This window comes from Netta rufina, assembly GCF_964035555.1.
Source record: "Netta rufina genome assembly, chromosome: 6".
Taxonomy (NCBI): domain Eukaryota; kingdom Metazoa; phylum Chordata; class Aves; order Anseriformes; family Anatidae; genus Netta; species Netta rufina.
In genome coordinates, this window is record NC_140129.1 from 25,493,780 (window position 1) to 25,519,641 (window position 25,862).

The 25,862-nt window shown below is 39.7% G+C and overlaps 2 protein-coding genes across 4 annotated transcripts in view; one reads left to right on the forward strand and one right to left on the reverse strand.

Moving 5' to 3' along the window:
- Window positions 1-4,241, forward strand: part of ADCY5 (adenylate cyclase 5) — a gene marked incomplete at both ends in the record, with an annotated part of 211,880 nt that extends 207,639 nt beyond the window's left edge. For all 3 annotated transcript variants that reach the window (XM_084289672.1, XM_084289671.1, XM_084289673.1), the window contains 4 exons: window positions 479-742; window positions 1,058-1,262; window positions 2,104-2,228; window positions 4,113-4,241. In XM_084289672.1, the coding sequence (XP_084145798.1) occupies window positions 479-742; window positions 1,058-1,262; window positions 2,104-2,228; window positions 4,113-4,241 (723 nt within the window). The remainder of the gene's footprint in view (window positions 1-478; window positions 743-1,057; window positions 1,263-2,103; window positions 2,229-4,112) is intronic.
- A 5,648-nt stretch (window positions 4,242-9,889) lies between these two features.
- On the reverse strand, window positions 9,890-25,862 carry SEC22A (SEC22 homolog A, vesicle trafficking protein). The gene is made up of 9 exons (XM_084289035.1): window positions 25,754-25,862; window positions 24,892-24,961; window positions 23,409-23,637; window positions 21,398-21,601; window positions 19,213-19,376; window positions 17,908-18,102; window positions 15,080-15,198; window positions 12,547-12,612; window positions 9,890-10,952 (listed from the first exon to the last, which is right to left on the reverse strand). The coding sequence occupies exons 4-9, from the start codon at window positions 21,577-21,579 to the stop codon at window positions 10,752-10,754; spliced, it is 927 nt and encodes a 308-aa protein (XP_084145161.1). The 5' UTR covers window positions 21,580-21,601; window positions 23,409-23,637; window positions 24,892-24,961; window positions 25,754-25,862; the 3' UTR covers window positions 9,890-10,751.

Here is a 25,862-nt window from a genome sequence, read left to right on the forward strand (position 1 = left end):
GCTCAGAAATATTCAAAATGGCAAAAAGTAAACAAGGCGAAAAATACTGCAACCATCGGGTAACTGGGGAGAGAAAAGTTATCAGTACACACACCTCTATGCTCCTCCTGAAGCCCTATGTGCTTGTCTAGGAAAGCCAGCGATGTCTGTTCATGGGTGCTAGGATTGTAGTAGAGTTCCCTGGAAGGAACAGACCTGGTAGTTATTACCTGATTCAGTGCCTAGAAATGTAGCAAAAATGGATTTTGGTGTCTGCCTGTAGGGAGCCCCTTTGGCTTTTATCTACATGTGCACACAAAGACAAACGTCTTCCACTGCAAACCTCGTTCCTGCATCTCTCTGCCTCTGCCCTTCTTTGCTGTTCCCCCACTTCCCTCCATTTCTGTTTTCCCTGTGAGTTCACGTTCAGCTTTTTTTTTTTTTCCTCTAGAGCAGTTACCGAAAGAATGTGTGTGTCTTTTTCTCCCTCCTAAACTAGGCCACTGAGGAGAAAGAAGAAATGGAGGAACTGCAGGCCTATAACAGACGTCTCCTCCACAACATTTTGCCAAAGGACGTGGCAGCCCATTTCCTAGCTCAGGAGCGGCGAAATGATGAACTGTACTACCAGTCCTGCGAGTGTGTGGCTGTCATGTTCGCCTCCATAAGCAACTTCTCAGAGTTTTATGTGGAACTGGAGGCCAACAATGAGGGGGTGGAGTGTCTGAGACTGCTCAACGAGATCATTGCCGACTTTGATGAAGTAAGTCACTGAAAATGTGTGTGGATAGAGCAAACAGATTGAGTTTATTTGAGTTTATTTGGGTTTTGCTGAACTTATGAAGGAAGGTAGCTTACTGAATCCTTGTGCCATGTTTCATTTCTCCCCATTCTAGAAGTCTTATTTTTTTATTTCACTCCCTTTTCCCTCCTCTGCCCCCTTTCCTTGTGTACTTTGAGTAATGGAGACTGTCTAGAGTTTTGTAGTGCTTGTACCAAGGGAGGACACTTGGCAAGGACACTAACAGCATGGATCTGTCTGACTATTCAGTTTCTCTGCACTTCTCATGTTTAACAGATCATAAGTGAAGACCAATTTCGGCAGCTGGAGAAGATCAAAACCATTGGCAGTACATACATGGCTGCATCAGGCCTCAATGACTCCACTTACGACAAGGAAGGGAAGACACATATCAAAGCTCTGGCTGACTTTGCCATGAGGTTAATGGACCAAATGAAATACATTAATGAACATTCATTCAACAACTTCCAGATGAAAATAGGTAATGTCACTGCGTTCACGGGATTGAATACCAGTAGCGGTCATTCTGAGCTGGGGATCTCACAGAGAGAGAAAAACATAGAGGTTACCTTAGCTGTGTAATTATGTTAATTGTTCTGTACCCAGTGACAGAAAAATAACGGTCTGCCTGCTTGGGCCTCTGTGAAATGTCAGAGCAGCACTGTTAAGGCAGCAGTGTTATTACCAAAGCTCCCTGGAGAACCAGGAGCAGTTGGGCTTTGGTGCAGCGAAGTTCTTATCATGGCCTGGTCACACACAGTGGTTCTGCTTGGGCCCGCTTCACCTGTGACGTGCTCCGCTGCCCAAAGTCTCAATGGTCCCAGGCCCTGCTGTTCAACAGCTGGTGTTGGGCATGAGGCTGTCTGTCAAATCAGGAAATAAAAAGAGACGGGAAAGTAGAAGGAGGTGAAAAGGTGAGGATGTTGAGTGTGGGGTTTGCACTTGAAGGCTGTCGGGATGCTGCAGTGCCCGTCTCGCATCTACCTGGCATCACAGCCTGTGCTGACATCCAAGTGAGCAGTTAGCTTGGCAACAGGGCGGCAAATAACACCTATCCTGCTATCTGGTACTGGAAAATAGCTGCGGATTGAGCAGCTGCAGCAAGTGCTGCCAGTCAGACAGTCATAACTGATCAAAGAAGCCAACTAGTCTTTAAAGCTTCTTTCCCCGCAGTTGGCAACAAATTCATGTGTCAGGGTAAAGCACAGCTAGAACTGATGAACCTCAGGACTTTTTATTGTCTGAAAAGTAACTTGCCTCAAGCTTCATGTGGTTCACCTGTGCTGGATCTGAGCATTGTGGGATTTCTTCTCTCCTTCTAGGCCTCAATATTGGTCCTGTGGTAGCTGGGGTGATAGGAGCGCGTAAGCCCCAGTACGACATATGGGGAAACACGGTGAATGTAGCCAGCCGAATGGACAGCACAGGGGTGCCTGACAGGATTCAGGTAAGGAAATCACTGGAAAATTTACTTACACTGCCTGTATCGCTTACGGCTTCTGGAATGTAATTAGAACTGGAATTTTATTCCTTGAGGTCATATATTTATTTATACAGCTCTGAAAGAAAAGGGAACTGGGCAATGCTAGGAATAGCATCAAGCTGTGCCTTTTAATTTTGACCAATGTAGCAACCTTGGGTCAAAACCTTGCTGTTTAGTTCTGTGTTGAGCTGAGCTCCTTCCCTGAGCGCCTCAGTGGCACTGGGCACACCGTCCTGCTGGGATGCTTACCCACTCACGCTGGTGGCTTTGCTGTGAGGCTACATGCACGTGTGGGTTGTTTTCTTTTTCAAGGGCTCGTGTCAATGTATTTCTGTATGTCACGTCTCTGTTCACAATGCCATCTGTGTTGTGAGGCTAGCAAGGAGCTAGACGTCAGTGGAATGAGAATATAACACTGGAGAGAGGGGACGGTTAACTGGGTTAATGGAAACTGTCTTGTAATCAAACATCTCCCTGGCGTTCAAGCAGTCACCTTTCTATTGATTTGGTTTTGTTGTCCTGCTCTTGCTGAGCCAATGCCCACTTACAGATTGTCATTCCCTAGGAAAATACTGAAGGGATGTAAAAATAATGAGTAACTGAGGTAAAATCCAAGAGGGGAAGCCATGCCATTTCCATCCAAGTAAGCTGTCAGTTAACTGATCAGTATTTATCCAATGCCCTTTAAACTTTCCCACAAGACAGTCCCTGAACAACTTTCATTTGAGTTAAGCAAATCAGTGCAACAACATGCCAGCAGTAAGAAGCCAGAACTGGAAATATTTAAAACCACCTGAAAAAGGATGAGAAATTACAAAGTCAGACAGGATTCACCATAGAAGAGATAGGATTTAGCAAGAATTTGCTGCTGTTTTTACGTTGCCCATTTGCTAGTGAAGTACTTAGAGTTTGTGTTTATGAGTGACTCAGACAGGGCAGAATTGGACTTCCCAAAGATTTTTTGTTGTTGTTTTTGTTTGTTGTCGTTGTTTGTTCTGTTTTGCTTTTGAATAGCATCTGCTGTAACAGCCAGGTACTGGGAAACTGAGAGAAAAGTACAAGTGATGGAGCTGTCAGTGGGTCTAATAACTTCAAGCACTTTGAGTGCTGTATTTCAAAAGCTTGGGGTGAGGTTAGTTAAGGTGCTTGATAGGATTTTGCAAATTAGGTAGCTGGGAGGAATGATTTACCCAAAAGTTCAGTTTTGTTTACTTAGGCTTCAGAAAACACTATGCTACACCTTGCTGCCTCGTTAGGCCCTGAACAGCTCATGAAATCTGGCCTTTAACATTCTGTTATTCTGCAGCATAATTATTTTTGAATGGCATCTGCCCAGAGGCTCTGGATGCTGGCTAGGGTTCCGTTAGTTGTCTCTTTCTCATTGCCCACTACCTTCTCCTCCATAAAACGGCCCCCTGAATGACTCCTGAATTATATATCCACTATGTAAATTTTTAAAGCCATTTTTGAGGACTTTTGAAGTATTTTAACCCATTTTCCTACTACCTCTTTGGTGACATAATGAGTGCAGCTGAGTATCCTGAACTACCAGGTGCATCTTAAAAAATGTGACTTATTTCTTTCTTTTTATACTGTGACCTCCTTGAAAAATATGGTTCTCTTCAAATACCGTACTCCGTGCGGCTTCTGTAGTTTCTCGACTTTAAAAGTCTGAGTTTGTTTTGCAACTTGTGCCAATTCTTTAGTCAGTGATTGATATGAAAAAGTCAACTCAGAAACAAAACAATTGATCCTACTTTAATTTTACCTGAGGACAACTCCAGAAGCAAGTGAAAAGATTGCATGAAAAGCACGACAAGCATACACTTATTCCTGTTTATTTTGCAGGTAACCACAGACATGTACCAGGTTCTAGCAGCCAACAACTACCAGCTGGAATATCGAGGGGTCATTAAGGTCAAAGGCAAAGGAGAAATGACCACCTACTTTCTAAATGAAGGGCCTCCGGTCAGTTAGCGCCAACTGCAGCATCGCTCAGAGATGGAATTTGCATTACAGAAGGTTGTGAACCGGAGAAGAATCACTTTTCGGCAGTGAATCTTACAAATGCAACACAGTTGAAATTTCACACAGCGACTCTAGAGCTGGTATCAGCAAACTCTTTGGCCACCTATCATGAAATGCAATCAACAGAAACCATCTTCAATTTGTTCCTGGCTGAGTGCTAAATCAACCAAAGATGTGTACTACGGCATTCACAGATAAGAATTTGGAATCTTTAAAAGAGGCTGCTACCACAGGATGATACAAGAAGCTATTTAAGTATTTATTGACGCAACACAACATTTACTTGGTTGAAGGAATGTATGATTCACTACAAAGCATTATTTTGGAACGGATTTGCACTGCCATAATGTTTCCATCCCATACTGCCAGCTATTTGAAGTGTACCACTGTGCTTTTATTAGCTGTTTTGAATGGGCTTTCAAAATTGATACCCACCATTGCAACACACAAAAAGGCCTTTTAGAATGGCATCATTAATGTTTTAGTGTGAAAAGACGTTTAGCTCTGGCCTTCTCTTTTCCCTTCTTTTACATGGCTAAATGACTGCTCTGCGGAGTGGAGCTGGCACATCTTGCGAAGGGGAAGATCAAGATAAAGAAAGATGGATCTACAAACATATTTATTAAAAAGTCTTCTGTGCTCTTCTTTGGTATATATCAGTTTACATGGGAAAGACTAGATGTAAACAAGAGACGTTGGGGGGGAAGGGAACTCCCCTGAAATTTGTTGTGTTTTTTTTTTTTTGTTTTTTTTTTTTTGTATTTTTTATTTTGTAATATTGAAAACATGGAGATCTAACAGAAATACCAAATTCTATATTTTGTAAATTATATATAAATTAGAAGGCAGGCTGTCCACACCACACCGAGGTGTGTTGGGAGGTGTATATAACCTGTTAGACTTTTGTGTAGTTTTTTGTGCATAATACTCTGAACACAGACTTGGCAGTTTTCAGATTATCACTATACAATCGAACAACAACAGGTGAGTTTCCAGGCTGGATCAGATGCATTTTAAAAGAAAATCCAGAAAAATCTACAACCCCAAAGAAGAGGAAAAAAAAAAAAAAAAGAGAGTAGTCACACAGTTGTTCAATGCAGCATTCATATAGAGGGTGGCATCTTAACAAATGGAAACAGGACCTATTAATTTTAGCTAATGAGACAGTATCTGTCAAGCAAGTTAAAAAGCTCTAAGCAAATCTTCTAATTAACTGTAACAGGAACTCTTATAAGAAAAAAGATTATTTGAACTTTTCTTTAAAAAAAAAAAAAAGAAAGCATTTTTCAGAGCTGGATTAATAGAATCCTGACGATATGAGAGTTGTCTGATATTGTAACTGCCATTTGACATTACAAAGAACTATGTACTGCAGCATCACGTTGACTTTCCTGTAGAGAGCACTTACTTAAACTGAGTCACACATTTTCAGTTCCGAGGAGTTAGGCGATCTTCAAAAAGAGGTTTTGATGGCAAATGTGTATGAGGTGAGCGACCTTAAAATACAGTGCCATTGATATCGTGTTGGACATCTTTATCACTAGTGGGGGTTTATGAATAGTTCACTGTTACCATTTATGTACCTTTTTTAGCTATTAAAGAAGAATCCCTTGATATTTTATTAAAAAAAAAAAGAATTTAAAAGCTATATTTTTTATATTCTATGAGGGGAGAGTTTTGATATTGAATTTGGCTAGCACTAAAAGTGACTCCAATCTTTTGACGTTTAATAAAGTTCTTTTCCACTCTTCTCAGGGCAGAATTATTGTAGTACTAACAGCTTAATGATTGCACTGTGGTGGTAATTTATTTTTTTTCCTACTTGACAACAAGAACAAGTGAAAATCCATGGGCCTGTCTTAATTAATTTGCCATATTGCTAAGCATAACCCTAGCATTAAGCCATTTAAGCACGAGCTTAAATGGCATCGCCCCTTGCCTTCCCCCTTCCACTAGGAAACATCTCTGAAAAGTATAGTATATTGACTTCTGTAAAACTGCCAAGTCTGCCCTTGTACTATACTTTTGCTCCTTTACATCCCTCCTGGTTTGCAAAATACTTAAGTTGCATCACGCCATTACGCATTTCTTCCCCATTCCACCCCTTTTATTCCCTCACTGAGTTCCATTCCCTCCCTGCCACAAATTCATTTTTAGGTTTGCTTTCTGCTTTATGAAAGTCTGCGGTCTTCTTACCTTTTGATTCATCTTATGAAGTTGTGTTGTCAATGAAATTTCAAGTCCCCGGTATCTCTAGCTGTGATTGTTGACAGTGTGTCATGATCATTTCAAGGGGTATTCACACACTCTTTACTCTGGATCTTGCAAAAATGGATACAGTTATGATTTCCCATGGAAATTGAAATCTATTTAAGTAATTTAACTATATTAAACACTGTTTCACTGGTAAAGCGTCTCTGTCTTATTTTAGATGCAGCTGGCTAGTGAGGAGATAAGCAGACGTTGTGTAAATACACCCGGTTTCCACACAGAAACAGTCAGCTCTTGGCTAGCACTGGATGCCCACTGGGACCACACCGCTCCTACGCAGAGCCCAGTCCCAGCTCCTCGAGCTCTCACCTGCACGGTGAACACCCCCGGCTTCCCTCTCGCACACATCTGCTGTGTACCTGCTTATTTTGAAACATCGGCCTCAGGACAGCTGACAAATCCATGCTAGCACTAGGGATAGCTGAGAGGAAAAAAAAAACAACACAGTAATTTTGCATGCTCCTGAGGACAGCAGCATTTCTGGTTTGAACATACGTGGAGGGGGCTAAAAAGAGCATTCAAAATTGGCTTAGGACAAAATCCCCAAGTCTGCCAGCTAAACCTAAAAGCTTGGACTGGGGTGGGGGAGATGTCAGAGAGCTAGCTTAGGATGCAGTCTGAAAAAGGCTAATTTTGCAGATACTAGCTAAAAGCAAAACAAAACAAACCAATTTCCATTCTCTTGACCATTTCTGTTACGAATTTTTCAACTGAAGGAGACACAGCACCTTACTCAGGGGAGGCAGAGCAACTTTTTCTGCAACTTTTTCAGAAATTCATGGTTTTCTTCTCGTCCCTGAGCACTTCACCATCCCCTAACGTCCCACTTGTCCCCAGAGCTCTGCTTTCAGCGTGGTGGCCAGGCCCTGCTAGACCCGCTGGGCCCAGCTGAGAGCTGCCAGAGCAGCACCAAGAGCCAGAAGGCCTGGAGGGCTGGCAGCAGCTGGCCCCAGCTCTTGCTTTAAACGCACTTCCAGACACGAACACCTACTGCCATCTGTTGGTAGCAAACCCGTGCAGCCTCAGCCAGGTGGCGGCTTGCAGATAAACACAGACACAGCTTACAGATGAGCACAATTAATCGCTGGTTTGGCCAGGTGGCGCAGTGCCACACACCCACAGCAGAGCAGGCAGCAGGCAGGCCCCTGCCAGGAGCTCCTAGGCTGCTCCTCACTCCGAGGGCTCCCTTGAAAGGCCCACGGGAGGCCTCCCAACCGAACCACAAACTCCTTTCCCCCTGCATGGCACAGCCCTGGAGCCCAAGCTCCCACAGAAACCACTGCTCACACACGCTTGGTGCCTCGCCTCGCCTTGGAGGGCCCACTGCTGTTGGATTGGGAATGAAATACGGGCCTGTGCCTGAGGGACAGGAGAGGACAACAGGAACCGGGCATCCAGTGGCACGCAGGGGGCTCCGCTTCCACTAAATTCCACAGAAAAATCAACTACCAACAGCCCTGTGCGATTCAAAATAAAATCATGTTGCAGAAGACAGCATTCATCGCCCATAAATTCATCTCTACAAGTCTAACTCTCGCATCTGGTCATGCCAGCAGGGAAGAGCTGAACTAGAAGGTTCTCCGAATGCTGGATTTTTACTAGCAAACAGGAAACCCTGGGAATTTTCAGTTTCACCTCTAACCTGGTCTGGCACGTCTTGTTTCTCATCTTATGCAAAATGTCAGCAAGTCCTGATATCACAGTCAAGCTAAAGCCCTGTTTTTAGCACATAGCAATATCAAGTGATGAAGAACAGCCGTATTTACCAAGCACACACGAACCTGTCATTGTGAGGAGGGATTTTTATCAGTGCCGTAAAAACAAGCACAGAAACAAAGACACAACTGTCCTCTGTTGCACCAACAGCTGCAGTTGTTCATTTTACCTGCTAGTCAGCGGTTAGCTTAATGCCAGCGTAACCAGAATGGGAGCGTGCCTCCACACGTTGCGGCAGAGCTTTCAGTCCTCAAAAAGGCATCTTTAGAAGCAGGAGGAAGAGAAGGACTCTCAGAATACAAACAAGGTTATCTGCTGACACATAAACCAGAGAAATGAGACAACGGAAACGTCTGCATCTGCACAACAGCAGGAGTTAGAAGCGAAGCAGTCCATCAGGGGTTCAGAAAATAGCCTCCCTGCCTATTGAGTGGGGCGAAGTGAAAGGACAGACAGGACGCTCGTTCTAGACTTTTTGAGCAAGATGAAATCTGGTTTTATACCTAAAAGTGAATATTCATACTTTTCAGCCATTGACTTAAAGTGGTGAAGGACTGCTTTTCACCTTTTCTGGTGACCAGCACTCATGGAGATGCATTAAAGGGGAAGGCAGGCAAACCTCCCTGTGCTAAGCAAAGGCTGATTTCTGTTCTTTTGGATCTTTAAAGTATTTGTGTTTAAACATCCCTAAGACGTGTATGCTTGCATCCATACCTCCTCCATGTCTCTTCCCCACTTTCCTGGTTCCCAAAACAAAATCAGACCACATTCACGAATACATTTTTTTCCACTGGCTCAAAGTGGGAGGAAAGAGGCTTAGCTGCAAAGCACGTTTTCTGCAACACCAGCTGTGGGGGCAGCACACCTGGGCTATCCTCATGGTCTTGCTCTTAAACACCAGTCTCAGAAACAAGACATTATGAAAAATGCAATACAACTTCTGTTCACTTTGGATTACAATTTCATTCTCTAATTCTTCTTAGTTTTACTTTATTTTCTTGACTAAAACTACCTTTTGAAAAACTCTAACTCCTTTCTTCTTGGTCACAGTCTGACTAAATAGCTTACTGAAGCACACACCACGTTTTGATAAAAGGTACCCCAGGAAACTTGTCTAGAGCAACACTTCAGAGCACAGCAAAACTCTGCCAGTCCCCAAATCCGACACCACAAGCAGCATGACAACCTCCCTATATTAAAGCCTTTTTTTTTTTTTCTTCTTTTTCTCAAGATTTCAGTGAATCCTTACATTACTGCAGGTCACACAAACCCACCTATAACGATCTATTTATGTATTATGGAGCATCACAACCAACCATCATCTAACTACCACAAATAAGGCCGATGTAACCGATGCCAGTAGTATATTGCTGCTATTCTGTGTTGTACATGTTAGGTGTTTGCTGTTTGTTCACAAACTTTAGGAGTGTATGACTGTTCCTTTGAACACAAGTCTCTCTCAGTGAGGTTCTATCCCAGCACAAAACAGCCTAAAGCCAGAAAAAAAAGAACAATATTCCCATTAGTTTTTTTCATTTAAGCTAATCAGACTGATTTATTATTTTCCTGTCAGCACTTGTTTATTTCAGGTTTCAGCTAATCATTCACCCATTTCTAAAAGTATATAAAAAGAACAATAGTCCAACAAGTACAAGTTGCTCCAATTTACTCACCAGTCCATTTCCTTTCAACCTTTCCGCAGCTCAAACAGAGGAAGTGTGCAAAAGTCCTGGGTTAAGTGGCAGAACTTTCTGGACAATTACTAAAAAGAAACCCTGCCCACACAAATCACTTTCAAAAGATAATTGATAGAAAATCATGGTGAAAAAATGTGCAAGTATTTATGCCACTAGATGGAGAGCCACAGGTGCCAAAAAGCTGATCCCCAGAAACAGGGAGTTTCCAGGTAATGTCTTAATTAAGAAAACATTCATGCATATGTCAATGTGAAACAAAACATTCCCAAACGTTGTAGCTTACATATTCCAAATCTCATTTGCTAATACGCAATAGCATTTTTATTGTTAATTTACCCTATTCTCTACTGCCTCACAAAGGCAAAACTGATTTTGGAACTGAAGAGCTTACATGATATGCAGGACACATACTCTGTACATTCCTTCCATTGACATACTTTTGAGTGAAGCGTTTTCGTGCCACCGGTGAAATTTCCCGATCTCAGTCTCTCTGCAACATACATTTCACTGCATGCTATGACCCTTTTTATCCTCCAGTTCTGTATTCTTTTGTGTCCTTGGTTGTTCCTTTAAAAAAAAAAAAGTTCAACCATCAAGTGAAAAATGTCCACAGGCATCTTACATTGCTTTATTAAAAAAAAAAAAAAAAAAAAAAAAAAGAAAAAGGAACAAAACCAAAAAGCGCCATCCAGACAGCTTCTTCTTTTGGAGAACAGCTTTACATTCCTGAGAGTATCTGTTGGAACAAGACTGCCTCTAAGTGTTCCAGGACTTGTCAGACATTGTAATCAGGGGACTTTCCCTGTGGTTGTCGCAGTCGAATTTGTAAGGTAGAAAATGCTCCCACAGTCACATGAAAGAAGAGCTGCCACAGGTTGCGCAGTTCGTACAGGTACATGTTACACAGGCAAATTAGCCCAAAAGTCAGGAAAGACTTGGCATTCCTCCAGCCCGTGTAATATACAAACAGGTAACACTGTCAGGAAAAAGAAGAAACCGTATTATTGCATGGAAAACAGCTTCCACCACCAAAATGTCTCTGGTCATTAAGGGATTAAAACCAAAGCAAAACCCTAAATTAAACATGTCAGAACAACGTCAGTTTAGCAGTTATGGAAGGGTGAAAGTACCTGACATCAACAACAATTCTCTCATACTAATTGATTAAAAACTGCAATAACAAGTGGCCCATGATAAAGGGAAGTGGATGTTCCTGGCAAACGCTGGTCAAAAACACACTCTTTGTTCCACCTGAGCAACACAGAAGTAGCAAGAGCCAGTGTTAAATCCTCTTCAGATGGAGGAGCAGGGAGGACAGGGAAAACAGCACGGCCCTGCAATGGGGAATACTCAGCACAAGGCAATCCCCCAGCTGCAAGCCCAGCATCCTGCCAGAGTTCATCAGAGGATTAACTGGTGGAGGCAGACAAGTCCACACAGATCCACTGCCCTTCCTCAGGTGGTAAAACACTGATCACGTTTTGAGAGAAATGCACAACTCTACCTAACTCTACTGTGTTTAAAGCGTCAGTTTCTGCACAATGTGGTGTAATACAGAACATCTGGACTGCCCCCAGTTTCCTACCCTTTACCTTCCTACTACTGCAAGAGGAAATCTGCTCAAGTCTCTTGGCTCAGTTTTCTTTTCATCTCTAAAAGGACAGAGCTGTCCTGTGCTTTCTTGTGGATATTACTTTTACTTCTCCTCTTATTCAAACCACTTCCTTTTGACCTCCACCAAAAAAAAAGTTTGCCCCCTCTGGATTCTAGCAATTTCCATCTGCCAAAGAAAGCTTTTACTGTGCTTCAAGGCAGATAACATCACTTGGGCTTACTTTGTAATCCAAATCTGCTCCCAGAGAGTATATAGCTATTCTCACACAAATTTTTAAAAGCATTCTTCATCAGACTATGTAAGTGTTCTTCTTAAGCATTTGCTATCTTTTATTAGTGTTGGAGAAATTCTACTTAACTTATTTTAATATTTTATGTTCCTCAAAAAATGCCAAGCCATTGTACACTTGTAACCCCAATAAATTGTATCGTTTGTCTCTTTATGGAAAACCTGCAGATGTGAAATGTAAGCACAAAATATCAGATAGGAGAAGGAGTTAGTGGAAAGTGGCTGAAAGATTTGAAAATGAAAGAGATGCACGATAATGTATGAAGTGGAAGAAAATTACTGTTTGTAGTGCCTAGGTATTACTGTATTTACTTCAAACCCTTCCAAATAAAAGGAGCAGTAAAGCATTTGGTCAGATGGTTAAATCCACTTAAACTGGGAAACTATTACTTAAAGGAAACAATATAATCTCCATTGCTTGAGACTTTTGCAGACAAACTACACTGTATCACTCAATCAACTAACTGAAAAAAAATGTCAGCAACAGAAAGTGTATCGTATGAGTCTACTGTAAGATATTTTATGATCAATACATTAAAATGGAGCAGAAATTATTTTGATAATCACTCTATTCAAGTATCTGTGACATTTAGGAAAACATGATGACATTTATGCATGACTGAGTGATGTTTCTAAACGAGTGAATTATGCAAGCACAAGAACGCACCTGGTACAAACAAGCCGCTGTTCCAAGAAAAAATGCAATAACGTAGCTGAAATCTTCACCTTCAGTCTGTGAAAATAAAAAGCCATCACAGATCTTACAACGTTTCAGTGAACATATAGCAAACACATACAGCATCGAAGTTATTCTTATTACATTTTAAAATAGTCTTACAGAGAGATTTATAAGAACCCCTATAATAGGCTAATCCAAAGAAATTAGCACTCATCATTGCTTATTTATCTCTAATAAACCACTGTGATCTGGAACCTGATTTGAAATCATGAAAATGTTTATTCACAGCAGATAACTAACACTAAGATTTTCAGAAGCCTCAGAGGAATCCCAGCTGGAGACTTACTTTCTGCAGATGCCTCTGAAAATTAACTGCCTTTAATATCAACTTTGTAGAACTGTGCCTTCCTGCAGCTTCACAAAATGGAAACAAAGCAAAAGGGAAACACACAAACTGGCCACTAGGGTGTGGTAAAATTCTACACAGAAAATAATGCAGGCACCTTTGCCTCAGTGGAAATGAGAGCAAACAAAACATAAATTTATCAGATTATTAGAAAATCCAGTTTTCTTGAAGGAAAATAAGGAAAAAGTTACTTGAAGTGATAGAACTTTCCACTCTGTGTTTAGAAAAAAAAAAACAGAACAACGACTACATATTACTTCCAACCTCCTCAAACAGGTTGCTTTTCAATTCCTTTATAGCTAAGCAGAATAAATCTACATACTCAATGATAGTCTAACTGCATTTCAAACAAACACATGCAACAATCAAAAACTTTCCCAGGCTAACAATGGGTATGTGTGCCGATGTTCCCCCTTGCCAGCAGATTTCACTTTGGGAAGAAGGCAATCCATTCAGAGCTACAACTTGTTTCTGCTCAGTGTGTTCAGTGTGGAGCATTTCCACTTACAATGCTGACTAGAGAAAAGTCAGTACGTCTGCACCTAAAACTTACTAGCACAATGCAGTACTTTCCTAAACCACGCACACGTGCAGAGGCAGTGAGGCAGAGGTATTTGCTGCAGTACAGCTACAAATCATAACAGAGTCTTTCTAACACCTAAGTAAAATACTGATTATAAAGGGAACAGTAATTTGGGACAGAAGTTTTTGAATGACTTTTCAGAAGAAGTTTAATTAATCATATTTCAGATTATTTCTATTTTAGAAAAACCCATAAGATATAAAGTAAGCTTTATGGATTTTTGGTGTGCATCATTTGTCAGAAAGAAGAAAAAAAGTCTTCCATCTGTACTGCCATCTATTACCTCCAGATGCAACAGCATACAGCATAAAATGAGTTGACTGCCCTATCATCAGTCAAACACATTAATCTAACACCTGCATACCTTACTGCAGCTGAGTGGTTTTTTTTTTCAAGAACAAAAAACAAGTTATAGAACCATTAAAGAAAGTTGCAGAATTCTGTTCAGTACTATTCCTACAAGAGGGTACTTTAAATTCTATCCTAATTAAAAATTGAGAAAAACGTGCGCAATAGAAAATCGTAACTAGGAATAATGTAAAGATATGCTCACTATTTATTTTATTTTAGAAAAAACAGAAGCCTCTACATTGAACGCTTTCATTAACCATGCTCTACTATTCATTAGTCTTCAGGAGATGCTGAGACCTCAAAGAATACTTTTTATTACAGCTTTACACATTTCAATAACTATGTAAACTATGGGAATAAAGGTCATCTTCTTTACCCTTCTTCCATACAAAGTCCATTAGCTATCAAAACCATTGCAGTCCTCGTGTTTGTTCTAGCAAAAAGACAAGCTGTTGGCCAAGGAGGAAGATTCCCCTTCTCGTTCTGAAAACCTCCACGGAATTTTTAGTTCCTACAGCCATCAGCACAACCCTATAGACCTGTTTAATGTTAGTAAATCTTTTTCACAGTAACATACACAAGGACTGTGTGCATCGAAAGAAACTGAAAGTCCATTGGGAGGGTAAGAGCAGAGTTCACATAAGCAAATAAATGCTTGAAGGTTACTTTTGTTTTTTTGTTTTGTTGTGTTTGGAAACAAGAAATCACTCGACAGTTTCTCTCATGTCGATCCTTTCAGAACAGAGTGAAATAAGCACTCTGTCTAAGAAGGTTTATTAAGAACAAATAAGAAACAAAAATGTGGCCAGATTCTCAACAGTTCCCATAATTTCTCAGAACTGTTTTAAAACAGTATCTATTCAAATTGTTTCATATGCTGGCATAAATTTTGAGAAAAGAGCAAGATGTTCACATAATCACTGCTGCCAAGTACCTAGGGAGGGAGTCAGACACCCACCTTCCGCGGCCTTTGCAACTCACAGCCTTAACGAATGATCCATCACTCTCAAGAAGGATACTTAGATTATACGCAGCAAGTTTCACTAATAAAGGTCTGACCTCACAGACCGTATTTGTGAAAATAAAACTGGCAAGACTCAGCTCATATAGCAAGCACTTCTAAGATAACAGTGTAACTACGATGATGCAGAACTCCAAAATTCACAAACATGATACAATACCTGCAGGAGACTTTCTATGGCATGAAAGCCACGAATTAAATTCAAAGCCCCACATAACAGACTAAGTACAAACGAGACGATCCCTGGCAGAGTGACAGGTTCCAGACGCTGATGAGGAGCTGCAAATCGAAAGAACAAAATAAAGATATTAGAAGTCAAAGCAGTATTTTAAGAAATACAGAAAAATATCAAATCTCATTTTTACCAGTGCCTTCTATTTCAAGAGGTAACTGAAGCAAACCCCAAAACAAAATTTCGCTTCTTAAAGAAAAAACACTTTAAATATATCAACACAAGGTCTAGAAAGGAATTAAAGCATGTTTTTCTTCAATGCATAACTGTCTTATTATATTTAATCTAACTCAATATATCCAATTTATTCAGTAGGGTCCTGAAAGCCGCTTAAACGCACCAGGAAATCAATGGCAAATGATGCACTTGCTGCTGAAATTTGTCCACAATTAGTAGCCAGGTAATAAGTCACATACTTAAGAGCTCCCCTCACAATCTCAATTTTTCTTTAACACTAATGCATTAGAAGAATTATCAAGACTTATTTAGCTTGCTTGCTGAATGGAACACTATGAGGCAAAGCCTATTACATTCCCCTAACTTAAAAAAAAATAGATACAGCCAATGAGTACTACTCCAAGGAAGACTGCTCTGAATCTACAGCTAATACCAATCTTACATCCTTGTATAGACCTTGAAGTTACTGCTTAGAGGTCTCTCACAAAATATGTTAAAATTAAAACATATTTTCTTTGCACAGCAACTCCTTCAGGCTTATCTAGGGTCACAAGCACATAACAGTTGCTTATGTTGCTCATTACTGTCCCTTTCCATAATTAATAAGAGAGCACAAATATGAAAAAAACAATGCAAAACTCTAAACAGTCTCAGCAACACTGAGAAAACAACAGGACTACTGAACCATACTTAAATCGCTCTGTTCAAATCAACGAAGTGTAAAGATGTGAACAATGAGGTTAATGAACCGTAACATTAATAGAGAGAGGAGTGTCAATCCTGGTTGTATGCACTGAACAGATCCAGGAAAAAGGCTTTCCAGTTTATGAAGTTACAGAAACTAAACAAACAAAAAAAAAAGACAAAAGGTATTTCACACTGATAAGCAGGCAGGGCTGTCTGATTACTGGTGTGCAGTAACTTAAAATGAGATCAGTTAGCTCATTTGTGCTATATTTAATAGTGAACTTAGGGCAATACTACTAGAAACAACCACTCTGTTACGGTTATATATGGTATGTGCATACCATACAGCAAAGGAGAAACTTTCAAGTCTGGCCAATAGAGTAGGTAGTAAATATCCAGGGAGAGTTCGTTTCAAGGATGGAGAGAAGCAATGATAGCGAAGAATTACGCAAGTATTAGCAGACTTGCTAAAAAGACAGTCACATTCACGACACTATTATTTAATAGCATCTAAAATTTGAAGAGCTAAAAGGAGGAAAGTGCAAACCTCTCATAATGCACAGCCCTTGGATAGTGAGTTTCTACAGCAATTCAAGGAAGGGAGTGGATAACTGAACAGAGAGATGCGTGGAAGGGAACATACCTTTCAAAACAGCATGCAGTAGATGATTAAAGATACGTACAGTACTGCTTAAAAGATTCTACTCCTATAAACAATTTAAATATCTTCACACTTATTTTCCTAATTTCCCAGAATTTCCAGTACTCTTAAATAGTAAATACTGAAATTGTAAGTTATTTCTACGCTGTTCAATAGCGCTTAGAATTCTCAGGATCAAGGCCCTGGCAGTACAGATGGGGCACCCTAGCAATTCTGTTTCTCATTTTTAGTAGAAAGTAGTTCTCAGCCTCCTAAAGGAATCCTTAGGAATAAGCAATGTAATTAGGATGATACCACAGTAAAGATATCCTATTAAAAATATATAAAAGCACAAAATTAAGCTGATTTCTTATATGAAAGACTTTAGCAAATGTTTAGCCTTAAAATAGCAATTTCCACCCTGACACTGTAAAGTGAATGGCAATGGTATGTGCCTGCCCAGGATAAGCAAGGATTTGGGAAGTTTCAAGTTTTCTGGCATACTGGGAAACATCTAAATGTGGGCCTCAAACCGATTCAGAGCATTCACTTGATACCACAAACCTTAAACCCTGCTCAAGTTTTACCCCAGTTAAAAACCACACAATGCCACATGTACCTCCTACACACGGTAAATTAAAGATTAAAAATAATAATAATAAAAAAAAAAAATCAAGACCACTTAAATGAATGAATGAATGAATGTGACAAGTTTATATGAAATTGCTATCACTGACCTCATATACAAAGCACTTATTTTAGAGAATAGCTCTTTCAGACACCACAGCTCTTTGGAACTTCACCTTCACAGATGCTTCCTAAAGCAATGCCCCTCTCTCCAGCTGCTCTAACTGATAGCACTGCTTTTAGCTTTTGTCACTGGATCTCACTGGGCAGAAACAATCAAAATTTTGATAAATATTAAGAGGTTAAAAAAAAAAAAGATTATGTTAAGTGCTCATCCTGTTTTGCTTATTTTCATGTGGTCAGTTTTCCCTTCAAGAGCCTGTCCATTAAATAGTCCTTTTTCTCTCTCTGAGTGCCTTGCAAAGAGAAACATTTAGAGCATAGAACACGACATCTAAACTAAAGGACGTTATCTCATGGCAATTTTATGCTTTAAGAACACCACAGTGAAAAACTTTTTTTTTTTTTTTTTTTTTTTAAAAGAAATAATGTCAAAAGAAAGATTAATTCTACCACTCTGCATCTGTGACATTTAAGGATACAAATATGAAAGTCTGAAACTTACCTGCAGATATCTTACCAGTCCCCTTATACTCTGCTGCAGATAGATGTGCAAACCCATTAGCTGAGCCAAGTTCTGACAGGGAAATTTGATAAGGTGGCCTCAGTTTGATTTCCGTCTGCATGTCAGCAAGATTCATCTTTGTTGACAAAGAACGTGTGTTGTTGTATCTCTGTTTGGTCCTCTGAATGAAATTATCTGTGTAAAATTTAAAAGAAAAGTTATAACCCTATGGACTTTGGTTAATTAAGTAATCTTAAACCATGCAGCTTTATGTACTACATACTTCACAAATTTAAATACACTGTTTGAAATGACTACATTTATCTTGGAACATTCTAATGCCATTTCTGTTTTGTGGCTAATATATCGTGTGCTACTTTATTCTGCAGTCAAAAAAATCAAGCTCTAGAAAGCTAATTACTTAATAACTGTGAATAAACTAATGACTTTTCACTGCATGAGACTGAATGAACTGCTAATACAATGGATTTACTGCACTTATTTTGGCTTTGCTGAGAGGTTATTAAATATCCTTATGAAAAAATCAACTGCATTCAAGTATAAACTTACGTAGGTATGAAATGTGACTGCAAAATATTCTGACTGAGAAAACATAGTATATTATACAAATGTGAAGATTGCAGTAGAACTCTGCTCTATATTAACAGCTGGTAAAACAAAGGCATAAAAAAGGGTTCAAAGACATATTTATAAGGAAGACAATGTCATACAAAAACTGTTAATAAAGAACTGACTGGATTACAGGAACTACCAAACAGTTATTTCTTTTATATTAGTTTTATATATAATTTCCTCTACAATTGCAGTTTGTTTTATTCTAATGCATTTTATAAGAATACTTAAAACAACTGTGTAGTATTAAAGCAACAGATTAATAGAATCCATAACAGCTGTTATCTGGTGTACATGAGATTAGCTGTATTTGGAGCTTGCATAACAGAGGACTAAATGCCTCAGTATATCCTAAGACAAATAAAAATCTCTCCCTTTCATGTACTGAACAAAACCTGCTGAACACCTAAGACCCAACATGAAATTACAGTCTAGTAGACTAATGTGCAAAGAAGTTTTTGGTTGTGTTTCTTGTTTTTGTTTGTTTGGTTTTTTTTTGTTTTTTTTTTTTTATTGACCCTAGTGGGAGTTAATTAAGATTCTAAATCCACCTGAAGTACAGCAATAAACTGCCTTGTATAGTTTTATTTTGTGTACATTAAGTTGCACATTTATTTAAATATTAATTTATCTTAGTATGAGAACAGACATAACAAGAAATCAGATCTTTACCAAACTCTATAAAACAGTACGGTCTGACAGCAGTATTTGTCTTCATCATGTTGTAGGTAGTGATGAACTCTTTCTGAAGCTCATCCAGGAAGCAGAAAGCCAGGACACTGGGATAATTTTCAGTGCACAACATCATGTAACTTACTCCCAGAGAACTGATAAAACTGTAATTGAGAAAAAAAAAAAAATTAAATCTGGGTAACACATAGCTTCACTAGTCTGATCTCGTATTCTGTAATCAGAAAAGCAAAAAACTGTTGCGGGGTAGCAAAGGAATTAACACTTACTGAAAAGTCAAATGGTATTCTAGTAGAAAATTAATTTAGTTTTAGTCAAAAAGCAAAAGCTTATCTTCAGAGAGCAGGGAAGGGCAGGTGGTTCTTGTTAAAATACATTAGGAGGACACAAAACTGATCCAAAAAGTAACAAACACCTCATTCTCCAGAGAGAGTAAAGATGGCCAGAGATGGCAAATACAAAATCAAAATTTAATACACATAACCCTATTGCGTTTAGGCAGTTCATTAGACTTCACTTTTTCATGACACATATTCAAATTTTTTCAAGATTTTGACATATAAAACCTACACTATTAAAAATACTCAAAGGTAAGTCATAAAAACCTCTTGATTAAGCTGTATCTCTCATTCTCCAAAGCTTTTTTTTTTTTTAATCCAATCAGTTTACAAGCGGACTACAGGTGAGGTTTAAAAAGATTAACTATTGACTTTCTTCAACAACAGTTCTGCATTTTACAGATGATTAAAGAGATGATGCAACACATTAACTTATTACAGGAAATATTTACTTCATGTTCCTTACTTATACAAAGAGAACCTACATTTGCCCTGTGTTTGTATCTGCAATGTGGAAGTATAACAGAAATTCAGAGCAGTACGGATACGACATACACATTTTGTAATGTCTTTACTCTTGCTTACAGAAAGATCATATAACATGATGTTTAAACAAGAAAATGCAGGTGATAGTTAGGAACTTATTAAAAAAAAACAAAAAAACAAACAAGTGATCAGTCTTGGAAACCGCAACTCATCTTAAAACATCAAAATAACAAATGGAAATAACTGTAAGTTACCATCCAACAACCAGGTAAAACACACAGCTACTGACCATGTCTTTTTGTAACAAGCACTGGAAGACTAGCAGGCAAGAATACAGAAAACATTAATTTCAAGCATGAAAATCAAATTTAAAAGTCTACTAAAACAAAGGGATGCACAATTTCTTGCAACTGAGCCATCAGCATACTTTGATACTGCTTTTCCAAGAATGCTCTTGCACTGACACAAGGAATCAAAAAAACATTGACTGGCAAGATTTAGTCCGTGCTGGCCCTGATCCTGAGCAATGCAGGACACTCACACATACATATGGGATGTGACAGACACTTGCATCTCACGTGGGAGATGGAGAAGGCTGAGGAGAAAACCTCCTAGGACCAGGGAGACGTGGGAGAACAAGATGAACAGTTTGTCTGAGAACAGAAAATCACGGCATGTTTTTAACCAAACTCACATCAACGTATTTATTTAGATTCAGACTCCACACGCTGCCAGTCGGGATAAAAAACTGTTGACACAACCAAGGCATGAAAAGGTAGGAAGACAGAAAAATGAAGAAGCACAACTCGTTGCCTCAACTGAGAGCACAGTATGAAATAATTATCATGGTAAGCTACTTTTTTGGGCCACGTTTTCTCTGAAATCAACAGAAATTCTGAAGTTACAACAGAAGCACTGCAGGGCCTAATTCCATAACAACATACACGTGAGGTTTCAAAAATACTGGGTTATAAATGTACTTGGGCAATTTTTAAATATGTGTAGACTAAAAAGAGAAAACAAATACTAGTTGAACTAGCATGACGAAGAACATATCTGACGATTTGCATGTGAAAGACAAACTCAAAATTAATAAAAATGCTCCTAGTATGTCAACAACTTCAGTATTAATAAAAATATTGTCTATTTCAAGCTAGAACTTTCACTGAAGTAGGGCTAGGCTTCAAACTCTCTACAAATTCTCCATTTTTAACTTCTACACAAGAATTACTGCCAAGAATTACTCTCATTTTGATTAATCACTTCTATCATACAAACGTTAACTTTAAATTACAGACAGATATAAACAAGGATATTACAAATACATAAAAGAGAAGTCTTACTTTATATTATAGTGCCCAGTTTTCAAAGTACATCTGTCAGGAAGCTGAGAAAGTTTCTTTGAGAGCATTTTAAAATACTTCCTACATTCTTGCACTCCTGTGCTTTGATCGTAATCAGTAGATGCAGACAGTGGGAGTCCATCCCTCACACGGACCACAGAGGCAGATAAAATCATAGACATTGCCAACAGCGTTAATGACAACCTGAAAAAATACAAAATAAACTTAGAAATATAGATGAATCAGAATTAAGGTAGAACTAAAAGGAGTCAACTGTGATTAACCAACCTGTGCAAACTGTACACTGGCTGAAGCTTAAAATGGGACACATGGATAATTTTCAAACCTAACTCAGATTAAAACCCTAACAGCATAGGATCCATTAGTCTATGTGAAACACAAAGCAGCAGCAAATTTAAAAAATATATATTTGAAAATGTGACACTAATCTGAATTCCATAAATCCTGGGTGATACTGTACTTACATTCTCCCTCTTTAGATCTGCAAAATGGGTCTATCAGTATTACTCGAGTACTGGGCAGGTTGAAATGGCACTCGCAAAGCCCATGTGCTTTTCCAGTATTCATCATTTTCTAAGCATAACAAATAAAGCTTTGTGAAATCTATCCTTCTAAAGAAAAAAATAAATGTGTATTTAAACATTTCCCACACAAAAGGTGAAAAATTCTAGGAAGCATTTAACAGCATGAACACGTAGCCTGTAGACAGTCTTTCAAGACAGAAGACACATTTAAAACTTCCAAGTTCTCAAATCTTATGTTGAAACAAAACATCCAAAAGTTTAGTAAGACAAGCTCTATGCAGATTATTTTAAGAGGCTGATTACTCTGACAAGTGGGCGAACTGCTAGAATCTATATGAAGCCAAAAGCAAACACTTCCTTACACAACTTCTAACACTGCTCTGCTGACTCCTACCACTTACTACACCTATCGCTTCAGAAATTATGAAAAAAATAGTTTTTGCCTCCCTCAGATGATGCTCCTGAAGTTTCATATAGTCATAAAATGAAACAGAAAACAGATTTATGAATACAGCTGAAATATGCTTTAGTGCACAATATTGACGTGTTTATAGCACCTTTCAAACCATGACATTAACGGCGCTTTACAAGTCCTAGCAATTCAAGGACTGTATTCTGAAACTTAGGAATCCAACTTTTCCCCAAACAGCACTGCCTCTTTATAAAAGAAAGGAAATCGCTGTTTTCCCCTTGAGCTCTCCCCTTTCCAATTCCCTACTCCCCAAAGGTTATACATAAAGATATTTATGAAATAATAGTCGATGGTGATTTTTTTCAAGTACATTTACAGCTCAGAAAGACACACGTATAATTCCACGTTGTGATTTCTGATTTGAGAAACTTGGCTTCATCAGCAAACTTCAACCTGCTTTGAGATGCAGCAAGTCTGCTGAGTAAGTTCCAAACGAATATCGTTCTAGTTCTACTTCCACAGCATATCAGCCTTCCCCCAAATTCGTTAACGGCGGCAGAAGTCACTGTTGCCTGTAGTCTCCTGAGTACCTTTGGGCTTTTATAAGGCATGCTTGTTTTTCACAGTGTCCCTAGAGAACTCCCTGTCGTACAAAATGCTTTGATCAGCAGCATAACCAACAAAAAAGCAGCCACCCAGAATTCCCAACACCTTCAGGACTTCCTAGAAGTAAGCATTCTGGAAATTTAGCCTGCAGTCCTAGAAACTTTAACCTATCTGTGTTTAAGTTCATGCACACGCCTCCAGCAGGACAATTCATGTGGAATACACAGAGCACACATTTTCTTAATTACACTGCTAACCACACAACCACGACAGCAGCTCCAGAGCATGACAAAATTGCAGAGGAGCTCTCCATAGCAGCGGTTCTCAGACAATAACCATTTCTACCACTTGGGGCCCAATTCTGGGAGGGAATTCTGGGAGCTACATCAATTTAAACATAAGAACAGTAACGTGACAGCAAAGTTCAGAATTCCTCTCATTAACTTACTTGCACAAAATGGAATTTCATGAATCTGCATTTCCTCTGATGAAGCAACTAACTTCATTAGCACCTAACGTGAAGAAAGGAACATAACTCCATGTCCTATTTCAGGAGCAGGTAGCAAGTATGACAGCACAGCAGAAGAATCTCAGAATCCTGTTGCCAGCTCTCAGAAGGAAAAAGATTGTTCTGGTCACTTCTTAAATGATCTTGATTATAGTTCATGTTGAGTTATCTGATGAGATAAGAACAAACAGAAAAAAAAATAATAAAGAAGAATGTATTTACTGGCTAACAACATTCTTAAGCTCTTTTTGTGAGGTCACATTGGAAAAGCCTGAATACACCCCAAAGAGATTATTCGGATGTAGTCAAGCAAGGAAAAAAAAATATTATTAGAGTAATATTAGTGTTTTTACATTCCTTACAAGAAGCTGAGGAATCTGCAATTACTTCAGCCACTTAAACTAGGAACAAACATGTATCCACGTGTACAATACATTACTAACTTAAATAATGTAACCTTTTGACTGAATTCACCTCATACACTAAGTTTAATTAATTTATAATCCACCCCAATTAGAAACCCAAACACTTTAGAAAGGTAACACCACACAATCATACCCATATTTCCACAGCATTCAGATTCTCAGTGCTCAGTCTAACATCAGTTGTTTTACAGTTAGGGACAAGGGAAGTGTCACTACCAACAGGATGTACACATGGGCAATAACGCGAACAATAAAGACCGCTGCAGACCCTTACCCATAAATATTTGCATAAATCTAGAACAAAAATAGTTACTTTCTTCAGAACTCACATTCAGAGAAATTACTCTTTTAGAGAAGACAGGCCACCATTAAAACCCACTGGTTCTCTTCATGTACTATGAAATCATACAAGGTAAAAACTGTGTCTGTCTTAACACCAGCAGATAACCAGCTTCTGTTACTGTCATTTAAAAAACCCACCCTGTGTAAAGATGTACTTCTTTCTCAGCCTCCTTAAAGCAGAATCAGAAAGGAACCCAAGAAATGAAGTTAATAAAAGAAGTGTTATTTCGGTTTCCAAGATCACACGTACGTACAGAGGTATGTGTAGTACATACACTATAACACAACATTCAGCCTCGCTTGAAAATGCATTCACACAAAAGAAAAGCTTACCAAATCTTCAAAAAGCTACTTTACTCATTCTCAAAACAACAGCACTTCACACAAGGCATCAAGAGATAAACTGACATGATTTTGAAGAAAGAGTTTTAAAGATATGGGACTGGTTTTAGAACTAAATTTAATTTTTTTAATCATCTATTCAAAACTGCAGATATTAACTCACCCTAACATTACACATTCCACAGCTTTTCCTCAAAAAAAAGCTTATATCCTTTGAACACTTCCCCTCACACGGGTAGGTTCTGAGCCACTGACAATGACTGACAAGGAGAGTTTGCTACAGAAGCATCTTTCAGTGCTCATCCTGGTCTCACCTTTCCCCGTGTGCATCTGCTTCTGGTCTGTCTACTGATTTCACCGCACAGAAATGCTTAGCGGCTCTTCCTGCAAATGGAAATTGGCAGAACTCAGGAAAAAGAAAGCCACAGAGGAACCTGGCCGCAGGCAGGAAGGCGAGCAGCTGGCTGGCCTGCCTGCTGCTGTTCCACCCTCTCCAGAACCACCCAATATACCACACATCAGCCTCTCCTGCGCTCACAAACAGGAGCTGCCACGTGTGGCTACAGCTTCATTCCTTCCCATGAGACAGATGATGAAAAACAGAGCCTGTCTTACCATGACTTTTTTTTTTTAGAGAGAGATGCAATTATTATCTAGTTTATTTACGTGTCATGGTGGCACTTAGTCCTGAGGCAGCACCTGTAAAGGCCTTAGGAAGGGTTTATATAGCAGTACTGCTAATAAATTGATCTTCCGATTAGTGATCTCATAATAATTACCTTACAGTTATCTGAGATCTCATCATAACTACTTAGGCGCAGGCGATCACCTCTCTTTGCTTTAAAAACCACCCCAGCTCCACAGATACCCCCAGACACCGCAGGCAGCCCCTGAGCCGCAGCAAGCCTCCCCTCCTGCCCTGACAGCCCCCGGCACCCCCACAACCGAGGCGCTTCCCGCCAGCACCCCCCGCACCACACAACCCCGCGTTCCTCCGGGCCCTCACAGCATCCCCAGGCAGCAACCCTCACCCCCTCCCGGCACCCAGCCCGCCTAACGACACCCACCGCGACCGGCCCACGCCACCCAAACCCAAAGCGGGCCCGGCCAGGCCGCGCTAGGCCCCGAGCAGGCCGCGTTGCCTAGCAACGGCGGAGGCCCCTCGGGCCGCCTCACCGGAGCGCCGTGGCGGCGGCCGCTGCCGCGCTGCACGCTGGGTACCGGCCACGTCCGCCGGCGGCGGCGGGAGCGCCGCTCACGTGACGCCCGCGCGGCCCCGCCATTG

Bases quoted from the DNA above. Each gene is read 5' to 3' on its own strand.
- SEC22A (XM_084289035.1), bottom strand. From the start codon at position 21,579: ATGTCTATGATTTTATCTGCCTCTGTGGTCCGTGTGAGGGATGGACTC. The intron at 19,377-21,397 runs GTAAGACTTCTC...TCTCAATTACAG, and splicing joins ACTGGGCACTATAATATAAA to TTTTATCAGTTCTCTGGGAG. The intron at 10,953-12,546 runs GTGCGTTCTTGT...TTTTCCTGACAG, and splicing joins CAGCGGCTTGTTTGTACCAG to TGTTACCTGTTTGTATATTA.